The sequence below is a fragment of the Mercenaria mercenaria genome, chromosome 3, assembly GCF_021730395.1.
Source record: "Mercenaria mercenaria strain notata chromosome 3, MADL_Memer_1, whole genome shotgun sequence".
Lineage (NCBI taxonomy): Eukaryota > Metazoa > Mollusca > Bivalvia > Venerida > Veneridae > Mercenaria > Mercenaria mercenaria.
Genome location: NC_069363.1, coordinates 95,098,945 through 95,122,183, shown reverse-complemented (window position 1 = coordinate 95,122,183; position 23,239 = coordinate 95,098,945). Strand labels below are relative to the sequence as shown.

General features: G+C 38.9%; 1 protein-coding gene across 1 annotated transcript in view; it reads right to left on the bottom strand.

The window, feature by feature from the left end:
* LOC123523970 (probable proline--tRNA ligase, mitochondrial) overlaps positions 1 to 23,239 on the bottom strand; it is a 35,864-nt gene that overhangs the window by 5,164 nt on the left and 7,461 nt on the right. The window contains exons 5-11 of the mRNA XM_053539358.1: positions 22,300 to 22,372; positions 21,452 to 21,559; positions 19,898 to 19,991; positions 18,522 to 18,553; positions 17,066 to 17,142; positions 15,772 to 15,851; positions 10,336 to 10,471 (exon numbers count right to left, since the gene is read on the bottom strand). Of these exons, the coding sequence (XP_053395333.1) occupies positions 10,336 to 10,471; positions 15,772 to 15,851; positions 17,066 to 17,142; positions 18,522 to 18,553; positions 19,898 to 19,991; positions 21,452 to 21,559; positions 22,300 to 22,372 (600 nt within the window). The remainder of the gene's footprint in view (positions 1 to 10,335; positions 10,472 to 15,771; positions 15,852 to 17,065; positions 17,143 to 18,521; positions 18,554 to 19,897; positions 19,992 to 21,451; positions 21,560 to 22,299; positions 22,373 to 23,239) is intronic.

Below are 23,239 nucleotides of genomic sequence, written 5' to 3'. Positions count from 1 at the left end.
ATGATTAGTATACAAAGTGGACATGATAAGTATACAGGTGGTCATGACTGTACGTAAGTGTGTGTGATTAGTACAAAGAGGACATGATGAGTCCAAAAATGGACATTATTAGAACAAAAGAGGACATAATTAGTATACAAGTGGACATATAAGTATACAAGTGGACATGACTGATACACACTAGTGGACAAGATTACTGTATTAGTATACAAGAGGACATGATTAGTACACATCTGGACATGATAAATATACAATAAACAAAATACAACACTCATGAATTCTGGATTGAGCAATTTCGAAAAAAGCATAATCATCAAGAGTGTCTAATTTTTTGTTGTTAGTTAGGTTGTTTTTTTTTGTGTTGAAAGAAGACCCTGCTTGCCCCTTCCCGGCATCTTTTCATCAAAAGAGACACCTGGGTAGAACCAACTACCTTCTGTATGCGAGGCTGATGGCTTTCCTCTACATTGGAAGTGCAGTTTTCAAAACCACATTGGTAAGGGGCAAGCAATTCAAACTCAGTATCCTTAACCACTCAGCTATGGATGCCCCTCAATGACAGGGTCTTTTTCTTAATACTACTTCCTCTAAATAACAAAGATGAATATCCAACAGGGCAAGCCAAGTTACAAAAACACAGGCTCCACAATATGCAACTCAACCTATCATGAGCTTATATTCTGAAAGGTGCACCTAAACCTTACCAGCACCACTATGTATAGACAGAGGCTATGAAGTCTTCTGCAATAATGTTTACCCTGCTAATTTTCTAAAATGGACTGGTTCATCATTCAATTTGGGCAACACCACTTATTATTCAAAGGAGTGTTCACTAAAAATTTATTGACTGATTAGCGAACAGTGCAGATCAAGATCAACCTTGAAGGATGTGCAGGCTGATCTTGGTCTGCACTGGTCACAAAGGCAGAACTGTTTGACTCCAGCAGGCTAAATGTTAAGAAACCTAAAAGGGAACATAGTGACTGACAAATGTTTCCTACTACTGAAGCTATCACTTCATTATCACTATCTAACTGTTGGGCAACATTTTCTATGCAGGTATGTATAGTTCACCCTCTTATTCACACTCATTGTGAAGAGGCTGAAACACATTATGTGTACACTATATAATCTCCAGGACAAAAGACAATTCTGAAAATGTCTGGCATGTACTTGGTTGAAAAGGTAGAATATCAAACACAATATTAGTTATACCACCTCATTAAAGCAGTATCAGTAGCACACAAGACTATAAACTTAGGAATCACAAGTTTGTCCCAAAGGCAAGGTGAATGTTTACAAAACTATTCTCATGTATTTTCTGAGTGCTTAAAATATTTCTTTGATTTTACTGGAGTAAAAACTGATCAACAAAAGTCATACTTGCACAGTTTAAGTTATACCATTACAATTTTCCAGTTTTTCAATGTCGAATTAGGACCCCAGGTGCCCCTCCTAGTACTTTTATTCAGTCACAGGCTGGGACCAGCATCATTTTTCATGTTAGTCTGGCTATCTATCTGGGAGTTGTCAGTCTGTTAACTAGGCCAGACAATATGTCTTTCATGCAAATTTAACAGAATACAATGTTATACTTATATTAAACAGCAAAGGCGACACAAACTCTTATGCTTTTTTGTGAATATTTTTTACTAAGTCAAGGGTCATAACTTGGTCTGGCTGAGTAATATCCCTAACAAAACCCCAGGTGCACAACTTCACAGGCTGAAAATATTCCTGTAATGTTTCATAAACATGGATCAAATACTTTCTTTAGATACATGTGACACAAACTTGGGCCCTTTTTATGCGTATTTTTGACTAAGTCAAGGGCCATAACTTGTGTGAGATCCAAATTAAAACCCCTGGTGCATAATTTCTCATGAGGAATAATAACCTTGTGAGATTGGATGACTCAGGTCAAATACTTTTGGAGATATGCATGCCACAAATTTCGGCAGTCAGACAAATTCCGAAGGCACAAAAAACTCATGTGCACAAATTCACATGCTTAATAATATTCCTACATGGTTTAATGACTCTATGTGAAGTACTTTTAAGACATATGCAGCACAACCTCTTTATGTGTATCTTTCACTAAATCAAGGCCCACAACTCTGTCTAGCTGATTTAAATTCCAAACAGACTAACAGTTGCACAACTTCACATTCTGTGAAGTTGTATGATTTTAAATGAAATGCTTTTTGGGATACATCTGACACAAACTCTTATGCACTTCATGCATATTTTTAACTTAATCAAGGGTCACAAATCATGTTTGACCTACAGTAATCCTCTTCTGAGATTCAATCCTACTACCTCCCCCTTTACAAGGATTGACACCTAATAACTCTCCCCAAGTCTGTGATTCAAATCTACCATGTTCCCTTTGCATGACATTCACACTTACTACCTCCCCCTCCTGAAATTCACACCTACTACCTTCCCGATGCCTGTGACTCACAGCTACCATTTTCCCCTTGCATGGGATTCACACCTACTACTTCCCCCTCCCTCTAAGATTCACACCTACTACCTCCCCTTTACATAAGATTCACACCTACCAACTTCCCCCATGCCTATGATTTACACCTACCATCTTCCCCTTGTATGGGGTTCACACCTACTACCTCCTCCTCCCAAGATTAACACACATACTGCCTCCCACTCCCAAGATTCACATCTACTACCTCCCCCTCCCGAGATTCACACCTACTACCTCCCCCTCCTGAGATTATCACCTACTACCTCCCCCTCCTGAGATTATCACTTACTACCTCCCCCTCCTGAGATTCACACCTACTACCTCCCCCTCCTGAGATTCACAACTACTACCTCCTCCTCCTGAGATTATCACCTACTACCTCCCCCTCCCGAGATTTTCACCTACTACCTCCCCCTCCCGAGATTTTCACCTACTACCTCCCCCTCCCGAGATTATCACCTACTACCTTCCCCTCCTGAGATTTTCACCTACTACCTCCCCCTCCCAAGATTTTCACCTACTACCTCCCCCTCCCGAGATTTTCACCTACCACCTCCCCCTCCTGAGATTATCACCTACCATCTCCCCCTCCTGAGATTATCACCTACTACCTCCCCCTCCTGAGATTATCACCTACTACCTCCCCTTCCTGAGATTCACACCTACTACCTCCCCTTCCTGAGATTATCACCTACTACCTCCCCCTCCTGAGATTCACACCTACTACCTCCCCCTCCTGAGATTATCACCTACTACCTCCCCCTCCTGAGATTCACACCTACTACCTCCCCCTAAGATTCACACCTACTACCTCCCCCTCCTGAGATTATCACCTACTACCTCCCCCTCCTGAGATTATCACCTACTACCTCCCCCTCGATTATCACCTACTACCTCCCCTTCCTGAGATTCACACCTACTACCTCCCTTTCCTGAGATTATCACCTACTACCTCCCCCTCCTGAGATTATCACCTACTACCTCCCCCTCCTGAGATTATCACCTACTACCTCCCCCTCCTGAGATTATCACCTACTATCTCCCCCTCCTGAGATTCACACCTACTACCTCCCCCTCCTAAGATTCACACCTTCTACCTCCCCCTCCTGAGATTATCACCTACTACCTCCCCCTCCTGAGATTATCACCTACTACCTCCCCCTCGATTATCACCTACTACCTCCCCTTCCTGAGATGCAAACCTACTACCTCCCTTTCCTGAGATTATCACCTACTACCTCCCCCTCCTGAGATTCACACCTACTACCTCCCCTTAAGATTCACACCTACTACCTCCCTCTCCTGAGATTATCACCTACTACCTCCCCCTCCTGAGATTATCACCTACTACCTCCCCCTCCTGAGATTATCACCTACTACCTCCCCCTCCTGAGATTACCACCAACTACCTCCCCCTCCTGAGATTATCACCTACTACCTCCCCCTAGTGAGATTATCACCTATTACCTCCCCCTCCTGAGATTACCACCTACAACCTTCCCCTCGTGGGATTCACACCTACTACCTCCCCCTCGTGAGATTCACACCTACTATGCCCACCTCGTGAGATTCACACCTACTACCTCCCCCTTGTGAGATTATCACCTACTACCTCCCCCTCCTACTACCACCACCTCCTGAGATTATCACCTACTACCTCCCTCTCGTGAGATTATCACCTACTACCTCCCCCTCCTGAGATTATCACCTACTACCTCCCCCTCGTGAGATTATCACCTACTACCTCCCCCTTGTGAGATTATCACCTACTACCTCCCCCTCCTACTACCACCACCTCCTGAGATTATCACCTACTACCTCCCTCTCGTGAGATTATCACCTACTACTCCCCCTCCCTGAGATTTCACCTACTACCTCCCCTCGTGAGATTATCACTACTACCTCCCCTCCTGAGATTATCACCTACTACCTCCACCTCCTGAGATTATCACTACTAACCTCCCTCTCGTGAGATTATCACCACTACCTCCCCCTCGATTATCACCACTACCTCCCCTTCCTGAAAATTCACACCTACTACCTCCTTTCCTGAGATTATCACCTATACTCTCCCCCTCCTGAGATTATCACCTACTACCTCCCCCTCCTGGATTATCACCTACTACCTCTCCCTCCTGAGATTATCACCTACTATCTCCCCCTCCTGAGATTCACACCTACTACCTCCCCCTCCTAAGATTCACACCTTCTACCTCCCCTCCTGAGATTATCACCTACTACCTCCCCTCCTGAGATTATCACCTACTACCTCCCCCTCGATTATCACCTACTACCTCCCCTTCCTGAGATTCACACCTACTACCTCCCTTTCCTGAGATTATCACCTACTACCTCCCCCTCCTGAGATTCACACCTACTACCTCCCCTTAAGATTCACACCTACTACCTCCCCCTCCTGAGATTATCACCTACTACCTCCCCCTCCTGAGATTATCACCTACTACCTCCCCCTCCTGAGATTTTCACCTACTACCTCCCCCTCCTGAGATTACCACCAACTACCTCCCCCTCCTGAGATTATCACCTACTACCTCCCCCTAGTGAGATTATCACCTATTACCTCCCCCTCCTGAGATTACCACCTACAACCTTCCCCTCGTGAGATTCACACCTACTACCTCCCCCTCGTGAGATTCACACCTACTATGCCCACCTCGTGAGATTCACACCTACTACCTCCCCCTTGTGAGATTATCACCTACTACCTCCCCCTCCTACTACCACCACCTCCTGAGATTATCACCTACTACCTCCCTCTCGTGAGATTATCACCTACTACCTCCCCCTCCTGAGATTATCACCTACTACCTCCCCCTCGTGAGATTATCACCTACTACCTCCCCCTCCTGAGATTATCACCTATTACCTCCACCTCCTGAGATTATCACCTACTACCTCCCTCTCGTGAGATTATCACCTACTACCTCCCCCTCCTGAGATTATCTCCTACTACCTCCCCCTCCTGAGATTATCACCTACTACGTCCCCGTCCTGAGATTATCAACTACAACCTTCCCCTCCTGAGATTATCACCTACTACCTTCCCCTCATGAGATTATCACCTACTACCTCCCCCTCCTGAAATTATCACCTACTACCTCCACTTTCTGAGATTCACACCTACTACCTCCCCCTCCGGAGATTATCACCTACTACCTCCCCCTCCTGAGATTCACATCTACTACCTCCCCCTCCTGAGATTCACACCTACTACCTCCCCCTCCTGAGATTTTCACCTACTATCTCCTCTTCCTGAGATTCACACCTAGTACCTCCCCCTCCTGAGATTCACACCTACTACCTCCCCCTCCTGAGATTCACACCTACTACCTCCCCCTCCTGAGATTCACACCTACTACCCCCCTCCTGAGATTATCACCTACTACCTCCCCCTCCTGAGATCATCACCTACTACCTCCCCCTCGTGAGATTATCACCTACTACCTCCCCCTCGTGAGATTATCACCTACTACCTCCCCCTCATGAGATTCACACCTACTACCTCCCCCTTCTGAGATTCGCACCTACTACCTCCCCCTCCTGAGATTCGCACCTACTACCTCCCCCTCCTGAGATTCACACCTACTACCCCCCCTCCTGAGATTATCACCTACTACCTCCCCCTCCTGAGATCATCACCTACTACCTCCCCCTCCTGAGATCATCACCTACTACCTCCCCCTCCTGAGATCATCACCTACTACCTCCCCCTCCTGAGATCATCACCTACTACCTCCCCCTCCTGAGATTATCACCTACTACCTCCCCCTCCTGAGATTTTCACCTACTACCTCCCCCTCCTGAGATTATCATCTACTACCTCCCCCTCCTGAGATTATCACCTACTACCTCCCCCTCCTGAGATTCACACCTACTACCTCCCCCTCCTGAGATTATCACCTACTACCTCCCCCTCCTGAGATTATCACCTACTACCTCCCCCTCCTAAGATTATCACCTACTACCTCCCCCTCTTGAGATTATCACCTACTACCTCCCCGTCCTGAGATTTTCACCTACACCCCCTTCCTGAGATTATCACCTATGGACTGCATAATCTTTTTAATTTTTTAATCTTAGCTCGACTTTTCATAGAATAGTAGAGCTATTGGACTCGCCCATGCGTCTGCGTTGGCGTCCGCGTCCCGATTTGGTTAAGTTTTTGTATGTAAGCTGGTATCTCAGCAACCACTTGTGGGAATGGATTGAAACTTAACACACTTATTCACTGTGATAAACTGACTTACATTGCACAGGTTCCATAACTCTATTTTGCTTTTTTACAAAATTATGCCCCTTTTTCGACTCTGAAATTTTTGGTTAAGGTTCTGTATGTAATCTGGTATCTCAGTACTCACTAATTGGAATGGATTGAAACTTCACACACTTGTTCACTGTCATAATCGGACATGCACAAAGCAGGTCCCATAACTCTATTTTGCTTTTTTACAAAATTATGCCCCTTTTTCGACTCTGAATTTTTTGGTTAAGGTTCTGTATGTAAGCTGGTATCTCAGTATCCACTGATGGGAAAGGATTGAAACTTCACACACTCGTTCACTGTCATGATATGACATGCTGTGCAAAGGGTCAATAACTCAACTTCGCATTTTACAAAATTATGCCCCTTTTTCAACTTAGAAGTTTTGGGTTAAATTCTTATATGTAAGCTGGTATCTCAGTACCCACTAATGGGAATGGATTGAAACTTCATACACCTGTCCACTGTCATGAGCTGATAAGCACTATGCAGGTTCAATAACCCTATTTTGCTTTTTTACTAAATTATGCCACTTTTTCGACTTCTGATTATCAGAAAAAGATATTTAAGATTTCTAGCAAGTACTAGTACCCTACATTTAGTATTTTACCATCTTTGTCAAAGAGTGTCAGGGTGTCAAAATTTAGAACATAGGTGCCAAAATTTAGAACCAAATCTATACATACATATTTCGAAAACAAACTTGTCATCGTTAAAGTTAAAAGGGGATGAACACCAAACATGTGAATCTCATGTCAGAAATAAGGAAAAAAGCATTCAGAGGGGATTGGTAAAACAACAAGAGCTGTCCATTAGACAGCGCGCTCCACTATTCAGCGATTTGACAGTAAAATGAATTTATGTCTCAAATAGAGACCTCTACTTACATATAAATGATATGTCTATAAACGAAGCTTTTGAAAAAATTTAGCAAGAAAATAATGCCAGGTATAACAATTTGGTGACCTTGGGTATAATGGGCCCAGCCCCTGCACATAGTTTGTTTGTATGCTGGACAATGTTTATGTGAACTTACAGTAAGATATAAGCAATAGTAACAAAGATATGACAGAAAAACAAAGGTTGCCGAAAAACTTTAACCAAGAAAGGTCACGTCGAAGCCGGGGCGAGTAGAATAGCCCCCCTATTCTCCGAATAGTGGAGCTAAAAATGTATTAACAATGTTAATTCAGATGGGTGGAGTACATTATAACACCAATATTTGCTTGAAATTGATAAACAGTTGCAGTAACCTTTTATAAAATGCTTTGTGAACTGTTTTTATTGTGTAACTCACATGTTAATAAAGAAATACTAATATTTCATTTAACTGATTTTATTTTAGCTAAATTTGCAAAAAATTTGTTAAAATTTAATATTTAGAATCTAAAATAAAATGCCCTTAAATATCACCATATTTTCAGATTTGACTTGGATCTTTTTTTTACCTGTATTACATGAGAAACTGAAGATTTGAAATCATCAATGAATTGTTTGAGGTTCTGGCATTTTTTCTAGTAATATAACAAGTCTAAAGATATTCAGGGCTGGTATTTTGCAGGTACTATATCCTTGATAAATGTAAATCATTTAAAGTAAGTTGAAGGAAAATAGAAAAGAGAAAGGGCTTTTTGTTGAAAAAAAAAACTTCCAATGACAGCTCTTACATGACAACATGTGAAAATATGTGACAAAATTTCTTATTTATAATCAAATCATTCAAATCTTGTCTTACTAAGTAAATATTACTAATACTTAACTTTCAAAAAGAAATGTAGTATATTTAACTTTGTGGCAAATTTTAACCTTTAGCCTGCTAGTGGCAAGTGATTCTGTCTTTGCTGCCAGGGCTGATCATGGACTGCACTGTTCCCTGTTCAGTTAGTAAATTTTTATTGAATACCCCATTGCATATTAAGTGGTACTGCCCAAATTGAATGGACCAACCCTTTTAGAAATTTAGCAGGGTAAAGGTTAAGGGGATGACATTAAAGAAATCATGTACCTGACATACAACTTTCACCTAAGTAGCGAATTATGTTTTATCTTAACTTATGCAAGTTACAAAGGCTGACTGGATCATTTGATAGAATATCATACCACTATTGGTGGAAAACAAATAAGCAAAGTTGCTATTTATTGCAACTTCAGCATCTTTCATATCAACTGGAGTAAACAGAATTTTGTGAAATGAATTATCAAACGTAAATTATATTTCATCAGTAGAGTTTTTCTCTCAATCAGGTACCTTCTTTTTCTTTACCAGCTGTATAACTTGGTGGCATGGCCATTGGTTACTTAGTCATTCGAAATGCTGGAGCAATATTTTCACAACTTTGCTGTGTTACATCATTTTGAGAAAATAACTAATACTTCTCCTGAAAAACATTTTTGTATGTTTGTCACTTTTAATGGAAACCATCAATTTGTTTAACTTTGAATTTCCTTTCAATTTCAGTTTTTTCTTCTATCTATTCAAAACATAATGAACAAGAGCTGTCTCCATAGGATGACACATGCCCCCGATGGCACTTTGAATGAATATTTAGTTATGGCCGATGTTAGAGTTTAGGACCTTTGACCTACGGAACTGGGTCTTGCGCGCGACACGTCGTCTTACTGTGTCACACATTCATGCATAGATATTTTAAAATCCATGCATGAATGACAAAGATATGGACCGGACACGCCTATCAATGCACTATCATGAAAAATGACCTTTAACGTCTAAGTGTGACCTTGACCTTTGAGCTACGGACCTGGGTCTTGCGCGTGACATGTCGTCTTACTGTGGTACACACTCATGCCAAGTTATTTGAAAATCCATCCATCGATGACAAAGATATGGACCGGACACGCCTATCAATGCACTATCCTTTAACGTCTAAGTGTGACCTTGACCTTTGAGCTACGGACCTGGGTCTTGCGCGCGACACGTCGTCTTACTGTGGTACACATTCATGCCAAGTTATTTGAAAATCCATCCATCGATGACAAAGATATGGACCGGACACGCCCATCAATGCACTATCCTTTAATGTCCAAGTGTGACCTTGACCTTTGAGCTTTGGACCTGGGTCTTGCACGCGACACGTTGTCTTACTGTGGTACACATTCATGCCAAGTTATTTGAAAATCCATCCATCGATGACAAAGATATGGACCGGACACAAAAATTGCGGGCGGACAGACCGACAGACGGTTCAAAAACTATATGCCTCCCTTCGGGGGCATAAAAATGGATAATTGTCTTTAAAATCCAAGGGCGCAAAACTGTGCAATTCTTAAACTGACCCTAAAAAAGTCAAGCACTTAGAACTTCATTTCATGGTGATCCAAGTTTGTATTACTCGAAGTGCTTGGAACGACCCAAGCAAAGGTCACACACACCTACACTTCAAGGTCATGTGCATGAAGTTTCAATGGAATCCATTATAAAGTGTGGAAAAAGTTTCTGCCACAAAGCTTTTGCAACTAACCAACCAACTGACCAACCATTATATGGATTCTGTATATACCCCTCTTGTCTGTTGGGTATAAAGATACATAGGTATTATTAGGCACCTACCATCTGTGGTATAATGCAAACTTGATATGGAGCTATTAAAGATGGCCAACGTATCTTTCTGTCTTGACACAGTACTTCTACACTGGCTTGTAAAATTCGGCTAACACCTAGACCATAACATCCCATCTCTGTCAGTCTGAAAATAAACCAGCATTCCTGTACAATGAACTTCATTTGGATCTCCATATCAACAAGAGCTGTTTTTGAAACATTAATGCAACCCTTACGAAATGTATTTTTGTCTGCTGTGACTTTGACCCAATGACCTTAAACAGCTGTAGTCACCTAATGACTACAGCTTCTCATCCTATGAACAGGCCCAACCATTCTCTAGATACTGATCATAAACCATATTCCATTCGAAGATCACTGTCACCTTGACCTCTAACCTACTGCCCCAGAGGTCATCTACTGACCACAATTAATCACCCTATGAAGTTTGATGACTGTAAGTCAAAGAGGTCTTTACTTGTTGAGCAGAAACCATCTTCATTCCCATTTCCCAAGGTCATTACTTTGTCCTTTGACATATTGATTCACACAAAGATATGGGCCATCTACTGACAAAAGACAATAATTCTATGAAGACTGACTGTAGGCCAAAACGGTCTTTAGTTACTGAGCAGAACCTGTTTTCAGTCTCAAAAAGCTGTAACCTTGACATTTAACCCCAGAACAAAACGTGTATACTGACCATAGGCAATCATCCTATGAAATTTGATGACTGTAGGCCAAAATAATCTTTAGATATTTAGCTGTTTAAAGGTCACTGTGAACATGACCATTGACCGACTAATGCATGATCAAATACCTGGAGACTGCATAAATCTGGCTCGATATGATAAAAAAATTTTTTTAAGAAGTTAGAGCTGTTTTATGACTTCGAAACCCTTCCATATAACACTGACTTACCTACAAAAGATGTACCAAAAGTTGAAAACGGACAAAATTTGTAGACTTAACTCTGAGTTAGGAAACCTGGCTCAGTTCATTTCATGGTACAGAGGACCTATGATGGCCTTAGAAGCATTCAGTACAATAAATGTTAATGTCTGAGAAACATGCTTACATGCAGACTTTTCAACAAAAAAATCCCATGTTAAAAAGGGGCACAATTTTGCTGAAACACAAGCCAGATTTATAAAATTTCCAATGTGAGATCATCCCATGATAATTACGGTGTGTGTAGATTTTGAAAGCATTTGGTTTAGTAGTTTCTGAAAATTATGTTTACATGCAGAACTTTCATAAAATTTCTGTATTAAAAGGGGGCATACTTTTGACAAAAAATAAAATCTGTTATGTAACTTGCCTTGGGAGGTTACCTCAAGATGCCCAAGACTTGTGTAGAGTTTGAACGCATTCAGATTAGAAATTTCTGAGAAACCTGCTTACATACAAAACTTTAACTAAAAATTCTAAGTGAAGAAGGGGTGTAATTTTGACAAAACAAAAGCTAGATTTATGAAATGTGTCCTGCAAGGTCAAGTAATGATGTCAAAAACATGACTGTGTCAAGTCTGAAAGCATTAGGCCCACGTAGTTTTTGTGAAAGGTATACAGATGTGGACATTTGGTGTCTTTCGTAAATATGACCACAAAGTGATTATTACTGATGAATGAATATTTGTTCTTTGAAAGCAAATTTAAAAAAAAAATGCCATTCTGTATTGTAGGAAAGTAAATCTAGCAGTGTTTCTTGATTTCAAACCAATGCTGATATATTTTTCTGGTATGAAACTAACAACCTGCCAACATAAATCAGAGATGGAGAATGAAAGACTGTAGACTTTGCAAAACTGTCACCATAAAATAGCTGTATGCACAGACATGTGGGTTGTAACCAGTAGGGTGCACTGTTACCACATCAGTTTGATTGTAATCATTACAGTATGCTGTATTAAGTAGAACAGCAGTAAAGTGTAGGATGGGATGCAAGCCATATAGTGGACTGTAACTAGTAGGCTGGATTTTAAATTGGAGGGTAGACTATAATAAGTATGTTAGCCTGTAACTAGGATATTTTAAATGTTGTATCTGAGACAGTAGTCTGTAACATGCTTCAAAACCTGTATACAAACTTCTGGTTAGCTAAACATTTCGGGTAATGCCATACCTTAATGAAGGCAACAGATAATAAGCCTTTTCCTGGGTAAATTATGGCAGTCAAAATTAATCCGAAATCCAAATATAAAACAAGAGGACCATGATGGTCCTGAATCGCTCACCTCTTCCCACATGACCCAGTTTTGAGTATGACGTCGTTTTTTCTATTATTTGACATAGTGACCTAGTTTTTCAGCTCATGTGACCCAGTTTTGAACCTGACCTAGATATTATCAAGATAAACATTCTGACCAATTTTCATGAAGATCCATTGAAAAATATGGTCTCTAGAGAGGTCACAAGGTTTTTCTATTATTTGACCTATTGACCTAGTTTTTGAAGGTACGTGACCCTGTTTTGACCTTTACCTAGATATCATCAAGGTGAACATTCTCACTAATTTTCATAAAGATCTCATGAAAAATATGGCCTCTAGAGAGGTCACAAGGTCTTTCTATTTTTATACCTACTGGCCTAGTTTTTGACCACACGTGACCCAGTTTCGAAATTGACCTAGATATCATCAAGGTGAACATTCAGATCAATTTTCATGAAGATCCATTGAAAAATATGGCCTCTATAGAGGTCAAAAGATTTTAATAATTTTAGACCTACTGACCTAGTTTTTGACCGCAGTTGACCCAGTTTCAAACTTGACCTAGATATCATCAAGATAAACATTCAGACCAACTTTCATACAGATCCCATGAAAAGTATGGCCTCTAGAGAGGTCACAAGGTTTTTTTATTATTTGACCTACTGACCTAGTTTTTTATGGCACGTGACCCAGTTTCAAACTTGACCCAGATATCATCAAGATGAACGTTCTGACCAATTTTTATGGAGATCCATTCACAAGTATGGCCTCTAGAGAGGTCACAAGGTTTTTCTATTTTTAGACCTACTGACCTAGTTTTTGACCGCACATGACCCTGTTTCGAACTTGACCTAGATACCATCAAGATGAACATTCAGACCAATTTTCATACAGATCCCATGAAAAATATGGCCTTTAGAGAGGTCACAAGGTTTTTCCATTATTTGAGCTACTGAACTATTTTTTGATGGCATGTGACCCACTTTAGAACTTGACCTAGATATCAAGACGAACATTCAGACCAACTTTCATGCAGATCCCATGAAAAATATGGCCTCTAGAGAGGTCACAAGGTTCTTCAGTTATTTGAGCTACTGACCTAGTTTTTGATGGCACGTGACCCACTTTGGAAATTGACCTAGATATCATCAAGGTGAACATTCTGACCAATTTTTATGAAGATCTCATGAAATATATGGCCCCTAGAGAGGTCACAAAGTTTTTCTATTTTTAGACCTACTGACCTAGTTTTTGACCGCACGTGACCCAGTTTCGAAATTGACCTAGATATCATCAAGATGAACATTCACACCAACTTTCATACAGATCCCATGAAAAATATGGCCTTTAGAGAGGTCACAAGGTTTTTCTATTATTTGACCTACTGACCTAGTTTTTGACGGCACCTGACCCAGTTTCGAACTTGACCTAGATATCATCAAGGTGAATGTTCTGACCAATTTTCATGAAGATCTTGTGAAATATATGGCCTCCAGAGAGGTCACAAGGTTTTTCTATTTTTAGACCTACTGACCTAGTTTTTGATGGCACGTGACCCAGTTTCGAACTTGACCTAGATATCATCAAGGTGAATGTTCTGACCAATTTTCACGAAGATTTTATGAAATATATGGCCTCTAGAGAGGTCACAAGGTTTTTCTATTTTTAGATCTACTGACCTAGTTTTTGAAGGCACGTGACCCAGTTTCGAACTTGACCTAGATATCATCAAGGTGAACATTCTGACCAATTTTCATGAAGATCTTGTGAAATATATGGCCTCTAGAGAGGTCACAAGGTTTTTCTATTTTTAGACCTACTGACCTAGTTTTTGATGGCATGTGACCCAGTTTCGAACTTGACCTAGATATCATCAAGATGAACATTCTGACCAACTTTCATAAAGATCCCATGAAAAATGTGACCTCTAGAGTGGTCACAAGCAAAAGTTTACGGACGGACGCACGGATGGACGACGGACGACGAACACCGCGCGATCACAAAAGCTCACCTTGTCACTTTGTGACAGGTGAGCTAACAAGAGGGCCAAGGTGGCCATAGATCGCTCACCTGAGAAACCCATCTTAGCAGTGTAAACATGTTTGACCTAGTGATTTCATAGAGACAAATATTCAGACCAATTTTAAGACTGGAGCAAAAATGTGGCCTCTTCAGTGATCCAGATTCATGCTTGTCCAAGATTCCATTAAACAACAATCTGACAAAGTTTTGGGAAGACTGGAGCAAAAAAGTGGCCTCTAGAGGAATATACAAGCTTTTTCTTAGAGATGACCTAGCTTTTGGCCCCACATGACCCAGATTCGAACCTGGCCTAGAATCATCAAGACAAATATTCTGATTGATTCTCGAGTTTCAAACTTAAAATGTGGTCTCTAGCGTGTTAAGACTTCCTTTTGATCTGGCCTACTGATCTAGTTTTTGACCCTACATGACCCAGTTTCAAACTTGACCTAGAAATCACCAAGGCAAACATTCTGACCAGGTTTCATAAAGATTGAGTCACAACTGTGGCCTCTTCGAGTGTTCACAAGCTTTTCCTTTGATCTGACCAGGTGACCTAGTTTCTGACCCCACATGATCCAAATTTGAACTTGACCTAGAGGTCACCAAGACAAACATTCTGACCAGTTCTCATGAGTTTTAAACTTAAATTGTGGTCTTTAGAGTGTTAACAAGCTTTTCCTTTTGATCAGGCCTACTGATCTAGTTTTTGACCCCACATGACCCAGTTTCGAAGCTGACCTAAAGATCATCAAGGCAAACATTCTGACCAAGTTTCATAAAGATTGAGTCACAACTGTATGTTCACAAGCTTTTCCTTTGGTCTGGCCTACTGATCTAGTTTTTGACCCTACATGACCCAGTTTCGAAGCTGACCTAAAGATCATCAAGGCAAACATTCTGACCAAGTTTCATAAAGATTGAGTCACAGCTGTGTGTTCACAAGCTTTTCCTTTGATCTGGCCTACTGACCTAGTTTTTGACCCCACATGACCCAGCTTAGAACTTGACCTAGAGATCATCAAGACAAACATTCTGAACAAGTTTCATAAAGATTGGGTCACAACTGTTGCCTCTAGTGTTCAAGGCAAATGTTGATGGATGAAGCACGTCGCGTGATGGTCGCCGACGGGCAATGACTGGTCACAATACCTCACCTTGAGCCCTTTGTGCTCAGGTGAGCTAAAAATCATATTTTTGCAATACCTTACCTCTTTTTCTGCAAAGCATCTATGTAGTTTGTTTTGAAAACCTTAGAATACTTTGTACCAAGCAAAAATGCATGTCCAACCTAAAAAATCAAATAGCAAGTCTTACACATTTATTTTACATTAAGTAAACCTCCCATGTAGTTTTTTTCACCAAACAAACTTCTGGAAAATGTTACCAAAAACAAAAAAAGAGAGTAAAAACAACAATAACAACACTTTTCACAAAACTGAAAAGAAAAAAAGATTGTTTGTTTTTGGTTTAATGCCGTTTTTCAACAGTATTTCAGTTATGTAACAGCGGGCAGTTAACCCGTGTTCCTGGATCCTGTACCAGTACAGACCTGTTCTCCATAAGTAACTGCCAACCAGAGGTGGAGAATGAATAATTTCAGACAATGTCTATTATCAAACTGTCACCGAGAACATATGCCCCATCCGGGGATCGAACTCACGACCCAATGATCTGTAGATCTGCACTCTCCCTATTGAGCTACAGAGAAAAGTTATTAATCTAGTAATTTCTCATAGCTGCTATACATCAGGTAACTTTTGGAGCAAGTTTTTTGTGATTACACAGAGAACAAACATATTAGCATTATTTTTAAAAGAATTCATTATTTGCAGCTGGTTGGAGATAATATCATGGCTTAACGGTCAAAAGTTTGTTTATTTCATGCATTAGTCTTATCTACAATATTAGTAAAAACAAAACAATTGCACAAGATGGTCAACCTATAGCAATGAAAACGTAAACAAGTTTATCACCAATATATAGAGAGGACATAACATATTCCATTATAAGTTAATAAGATATCAGCTTATAGACTGAACCAAATCAGGATGCCAACGCCAGCAAGTGAATAATCAAGCTAAATCGTTTATCATGCACTGATCATACTGTTAATTAATGACAGTTCTTTGCTGCATGCATGACAGGATTTTCCCATGTTTTCTGAAGAGAAGACTCACCTGCCGACATTATGGATGAATGTGTAAATTCATACTTAGTCGTCTATAGTAAAATAACGCTTAAAAAATTGCTTTTGTTTTATTTCATTTCTTCTATTAATTGAAGAATACAGCATGCCAGAAAAAGAATCTACCACTAGTTGAAGGTGTGGATAGAAATATCTGACTCTCAGGTAACTGTTTTGCAGTAACACGGCAGAGCCTCGATAATGCCTAAGCAGTAACCCTCGATTTCCAAGGCAACCAATGAAAGATTCTTGTACTGTTTTCTACAAACAGATTGTGAAGAAATAAATAAAATATGAGTTTTAGATGATTTGCTTGCCTCTATTCCTGGAGCATGTGTCATTTCAGCTTTACATTTAGGACAAGTCACATGGTTCTTAAGCAGATCTTCAGCATCTACAAGATAAAATTATTATTACTGTTTATTACAGAAGTTATCTAATGGACACCAGGATAAACAGACCAAGGTTATTCACAAAATACCTGGATAAACAGAATAGGTTATCAATTGAACCCCTGTATAAACAGATAAGGATTATTCAAAAGACACCTGGAGAAACAAACAAAGGTTATTAATCAGACAGGTAATCCACAAGACACCCATATAAACAGAACAAGATTATCCACAGGTCACCTGTATAAACAGACCAAGGTTATCCACAGGTCACCTGTATAAACAGACCAAGGTTTTCTGCAGGACACCTAGATAAACAGATCAAGGTTATCCATATGCCACCTGTATAAACAGACCAAGGTTTTCTGCAGGACACCCGTATAAACAGATCAAGGTTATCCATATGTCACCTGTATAAACAGACCAAGGTTTTCCGCAGGACACCTAGATAAACAGATCAAGGTTATCCATATGCCACCTGTATAAACAGACCAAGGTTTTCCGCAGGACACCTAGATAAACAGATCAAGGTTATCCATATGCCACCTGTATAAACAGACCAAGGTTTTCCGCAGGACACCTGTATAAACAGAACAAGGTTATCCATATGCCACCTGTATAAACAGACCAAGGTTTTCCGCAGGACACCTAGATAAACTGATCAAGGTTATCCATATGCCACCTGTACAAACAGACCAAGGTTTTCCGCAGGACACCTAGATAAACAGATCAAGGTTATCCATATGCCACCTGTATAAACAGACTAAGGTTATCCACAAGACACATGGATTATGAGACCAAGGGTATTCACTGAACAGCTAGGTAAACAGACCAAGGTTACCAACAGGTCAGCTAGATGTACAGACAAAGGTTATTCACTGGACAGCAGATATGGATTTCAGTTCACATCTGATACAGATTTTTTAACAACATATATCCTGGTCATTAACAGACCAAGAAAAGTATCAAGCCAAGTTTCAACTATTATCCAAGCTAGTATGATTCTATTTTTAAACAAGCTTCAGAATGTATGTCTTTTAATTTATCTATTACAATTTACTCTCCCCGTCACAAAGGATTTTTTTGTTTAACTCTTACCCTGCTAAATTTCTACAATGAACATGTCCATCTTTCAATTTGGACAGTACCATTATCTGTTAAAAGGGGTGCTTACCAAAAGATACTGACTGAATGGCGAACAGTGCAGATCATGATCCACACTGGTTGCAAAGGCAGAATCCGGCACGATAAGGGTAAATACATTTCACAACAAGGATGAGCTAAAAATGTTTAAGTCTGACATAATATGGAACCAACTGTTTTGTTAATAATGCTATTTCAAACACATTGCCTTAATTTAAAAAATCCTAGGATCTCTTACCTATTAATTCCTCATTTGATCCATAACCACACCTGTTGTGAACAAAGAAATGGGTTCAATGTAAATTTATCTAGTACATAATATATTAAAACCAATTTATCAAAAATACACCTTTTCATAAAAAGAGATGAAAAACTATTCAACAGAGGACTGTTGAAAGATTTTTCAAGAGAGAAAATATAGAAATTTCAGTGAGGTATACTGCTTTGAGAAATCGTTGTAACTTACAAGTTAAAAATAGATGGGTCTGTTGTTTACACTTGGATTTGAGGCTACTTTCACTCAAAGATCAATCTTGAGCTATCTGGACTCCATCAGATAGTAAATGACAAAAGTTCTTCCCCTCAAAATATTTAATTACATTTTGGGGGTAAGAAATGAAGTCATTCTCTAATAAAAACTTGTGTTGTCATAGAAAGTGATTAATACACCCTGACACTACTGTAATTTAGGGGAGGATGTTTGCCCTGGAAACCTGTGGCATGCACTCTTCACACAATCTTGCAGCACTGACAATCTTAGTTTTATGATGATTTTCCTTCTTATGGTTTAAAAGATATGAGGCTGTTTCATTTTTTACTACAAGTGTGATACGGGATCTAGTAACCAGGGTCATATACTCGGCATGTCATCTTGATAAGGTAAAAGAATATATGGTAGATTTACAAAAATCCTTCCATATTAAAGATTTGGAATGGTATTTAGCCTTCAACCCCCAAGTGTAAACTTGACCCTGGATCTAGCATTGTGTATTCTGCATGTCATCTTAATAAGACAAAAGAAATAAGACTAAAAAGTATATATAAAGGGAGAAAACTCCCAAGTCATCTATGTGACTCCAGACCAACTACAAATATCTCAATAATATAAGAAATTACCATTAGATCTACTTAATCTGTAACAGAGTTTTTTATGAATATAGTTTTTATTTTGCAAGATCTAGACATAATAGGTGCATCATTTTTATAGGTCTTCAAGAGTGGCAGTAGGTTCTTTTTAATTTTTTAAAATATCTTTAAAAGTGTCAAGTTTATCTTTTATTTAAATTTCATAAACTTTTTGCAAGGAAATGTTGCTTTTATGTTAACTTAGATATCTGTTTTATAACAATCCACTCTCAGAAAAGTCAAAATCAACTATTTCAAAAATCTGACAATGGAAAAAAACAGCAAAATCTACTTTTGAAGATAAATTTGAAACTAATGAAGACTTTTTGAAATTATAAAAATGTCCTATTACCACTGACATAACTCTTTGGCACGATGTATAATATTGAATTATCATCTTCTATTTACAGAGAAATTAAGGTAAAACCTGTTACAGAAAGGGTAATTTGAACAGCAGTTATAATATGTGAAAACAGTAAAATGTTTTACTTATTACACAAGTAGAGTGAGTCCTCGCCTATTGTTGCAGGTAGATGGAACTCGTGTGACAACTTCCCTCCTATGTTCCCTGTGGATCCTTCAACTGTAAAGAAATATGAGAGAGGTTGTAATTACATACTTGTATGGTTACATGTTCATGTCGGTTTTTCTTCTTTATTTCTATAAGCATCTGAGGTGTCCTGATCTAGACCAATGAACTGGTACAGCAAAAGTGTGTTTTAGTTAATTCACATATGACAACTATGCTGCACCAAATCTCAGGTAAACATTTTCTTCTGGTAAATCTATCAATTAATTATGAGAATAAGGAACCTTGTAATAACAACAGGAGCAGCAGTAGATCTACTTAACATTTAGCCTGCTGGTGGCAAGTGGTTTTGCCTTTGCGGCCAGTGCAGACCAGGATCAGCCTGTATGTCCATGCAGACTGATCATGGTCTGCAATTGTCAGCTGTTCAGTCAGTAAATATTCAGTGAATACCCCTTTGAATAATAAATGGTGTTGCCCAAATTGGAAGATGGACCAGTCTTTTTAGAAATTTAGCATCACTGTAGGAAGACAAAATTCAACTGAATTTCATTAAAAAGAAGAAAAAAAACAGCCAAAGAATTATTACACTGAATATTTTCAATTTGCATTTCTGTAGCAGACACTAAAATAATGTATTTTTTTTAAACTATTAGAGTAAGTGAAAGCTGCCTTTCTCACGGAAAAAAAAAAGGTTTTAACATCACGCTGACACAGTTAGAGGTCAGCAATGAAGGTCCCTAAAATCATTTTCAAAGTCCATGTTTAATTATTACACATCTTCAAGAAGAATGAATATCTGAAATTCAGTCAGAGTTCTACATTTTCAGTTGGATGTAAAATTAGAATCTGCCATTAATGTTCAGAGCAGTAAAAATTCTGTACCTACCCTGATACTCAATTAGCTGCAGATACCTGATAAATTGAAAATTACACTGATACTTTTTAGTAATACCTAAGCACCTCAATGTCATAATCTTTTATGATCATTTCGGAGTGATTTGTAGAAATGTTCCAATTCTGTCATAGTTCATACCTAACAACCTAAGCCTCATGAAGAGAATGCAAATTTCTAACAAAAATATCATCCACATAAATTTTGATCTTAAAGATTTAACCCTTACCCTGCTAAACTTCAATGATGAACTTGTCCATCTTTCAATTTGGACAGTACTATTAACTGTGCTTACAAAAAAGATACTGACTGAATGGCGAACAGTGCAGACCATGATCAGACTGCACGGATGTGCAGGCTGATCTTTGTCTGTACTGGTCGCAAAGGCAAAATCACTTACTGGCAACAGGCTATGGTTAAATAGATCAAAAGAATGCACAAATTCAGATAATACATTTTGACATTCATTCATCTGAAAGTAAGAAATAGAGGATATTTCTTCAATTCAGCACAATATCAAAATATCTTTCAGCCAGTGAGCACAAGAAGTGATGTTTTCATACTGTTTACTAGCAGTTATTATAATAATACTGTTAACACTTGTGAGACTTAATGTTACCTTTGACATAATCCAGCTTGAGTCTATCAAATATTGTACAGTAGCTATCACAAACCATGCTGTATGTTTCTTTAGCAGTGTCTTCATCTGTATCAAACGTATACAAATCTGAAATATGCAGAAAAATACAAACATGAAAACTGTAGGTATTAATGTAACTCAGACCATGCTAATACATGATTTTATTGAAAAGTAGTCTTCAAAAGAATACCAACACCTCCAAGGAGCAAATAACTTCCAATGAAGTCAACAGCTTTTTACATCAGATCTCATTGTATCACAGGTCATTATTTTTCTTTATAATGGATCTTAACAAATAATAGGTCAGTATTTTCCTTTACTTTAAAACATGGAAAATACAACAGAAAATAGAAAAGCAACTACGCTTAATCCAAACACAAAGAATGAAATTTCCATACCGAGATATAATACAGTAGATGAAAAAAGTCTCCGCAGATTCATTACAAGCATACACCACTGTCATGTATATTTGTTAGGGTTCTTTTTTGTCAATATGAATACCATGTTGCTTTAATACATAATTATTTTTTTTTCATCTTAATTCTGTCATTCTAAGACAAGCTTTTTATTAAATGAAACTCTTCAAAGCAAGGACAAATCTATATACATCAACCATAGTCCGGAATTTACAATGGTGATAATATACCGAGGCAGCACTGTAAACTCTTGAAAACTTTCAACACTCATATTAAGCTTGAAAGCTTTACCCTAACCCTAACTTTGGTTAACTATTTACTATTAAAAGAGGTAATGTCAAGAGAAATTGTTCAACATCATGCCTGATGCATGTCAGATGATACTATATCATGTGAAAAAAACACACATACCCTTCATTTCAAACTCCCTCCCTCGCAACAAGGCATATTTCGGATGCATTTCATCCCTGAACTTCTTTGTTATCTGTTTAAAAATAAAATCATAAGAGTACGTGCAGCAGAATATACATGTAATATATACTGTCAAACTTGCCCTACCAACCATGTCTATTAAGCAAACACCTGTATTAAGAGATCACATTTTCAGTCCCTTTTTGTGTTGCTAAAGAACATGTTTGTAGTAAAATATCAGTTTTGTTAACAGCTGAATGGAAGTTGTACTGTATACAGGCTTGTGAACACTGCAACATACATCGGTAATAAATATACTGCCACTAAAAACAGACACTGACATAGTCAGTATCATGTATCAATTAACCTTTACCCTGCTAAATTTCTAAAATTCCACCATTCAATGTTTACAGTACCACTTATTATTCAAAAGGGTGTTCACTAAAACTTTATTGACTAAATAGCAAACAGTGCAGACCAAGATTAGATTGCACGGACATGCACTGGTTGCAAAGGCAGAATCACTTGCCACCAGTTAAATTGACTTAAATGTCACATACTTCTGTCTTAAGTTTGAAATGATAAAACTGTCCATTAACGTTTTGCAAACTGGTGGCAAGTGACTTTGCCTTTGGGACCAGTGCAGACCAAGATCAGCCTGCAGGCTGATCTTTGACTGCACTGTTCGTTATTCACTCAGGAAATTTTCAGTGAACAAATAATAAATGGTACTGCCTAAATTGAAAGATAGAGCAGTCAATTTCAGAAATATAGCAGAGTAAAGGTTAACAGCACTTGTTGCAATAGCAGACCTTCTAACCTCACATCACAATGTATTTTTTTCTATCAGCAATGTCCAATAAAATACCCGTGTCTTGTATGATCATGTGATATAAAATAAACAACTATGGTCAATCGAGTGGTGTGACACAGAAATTCT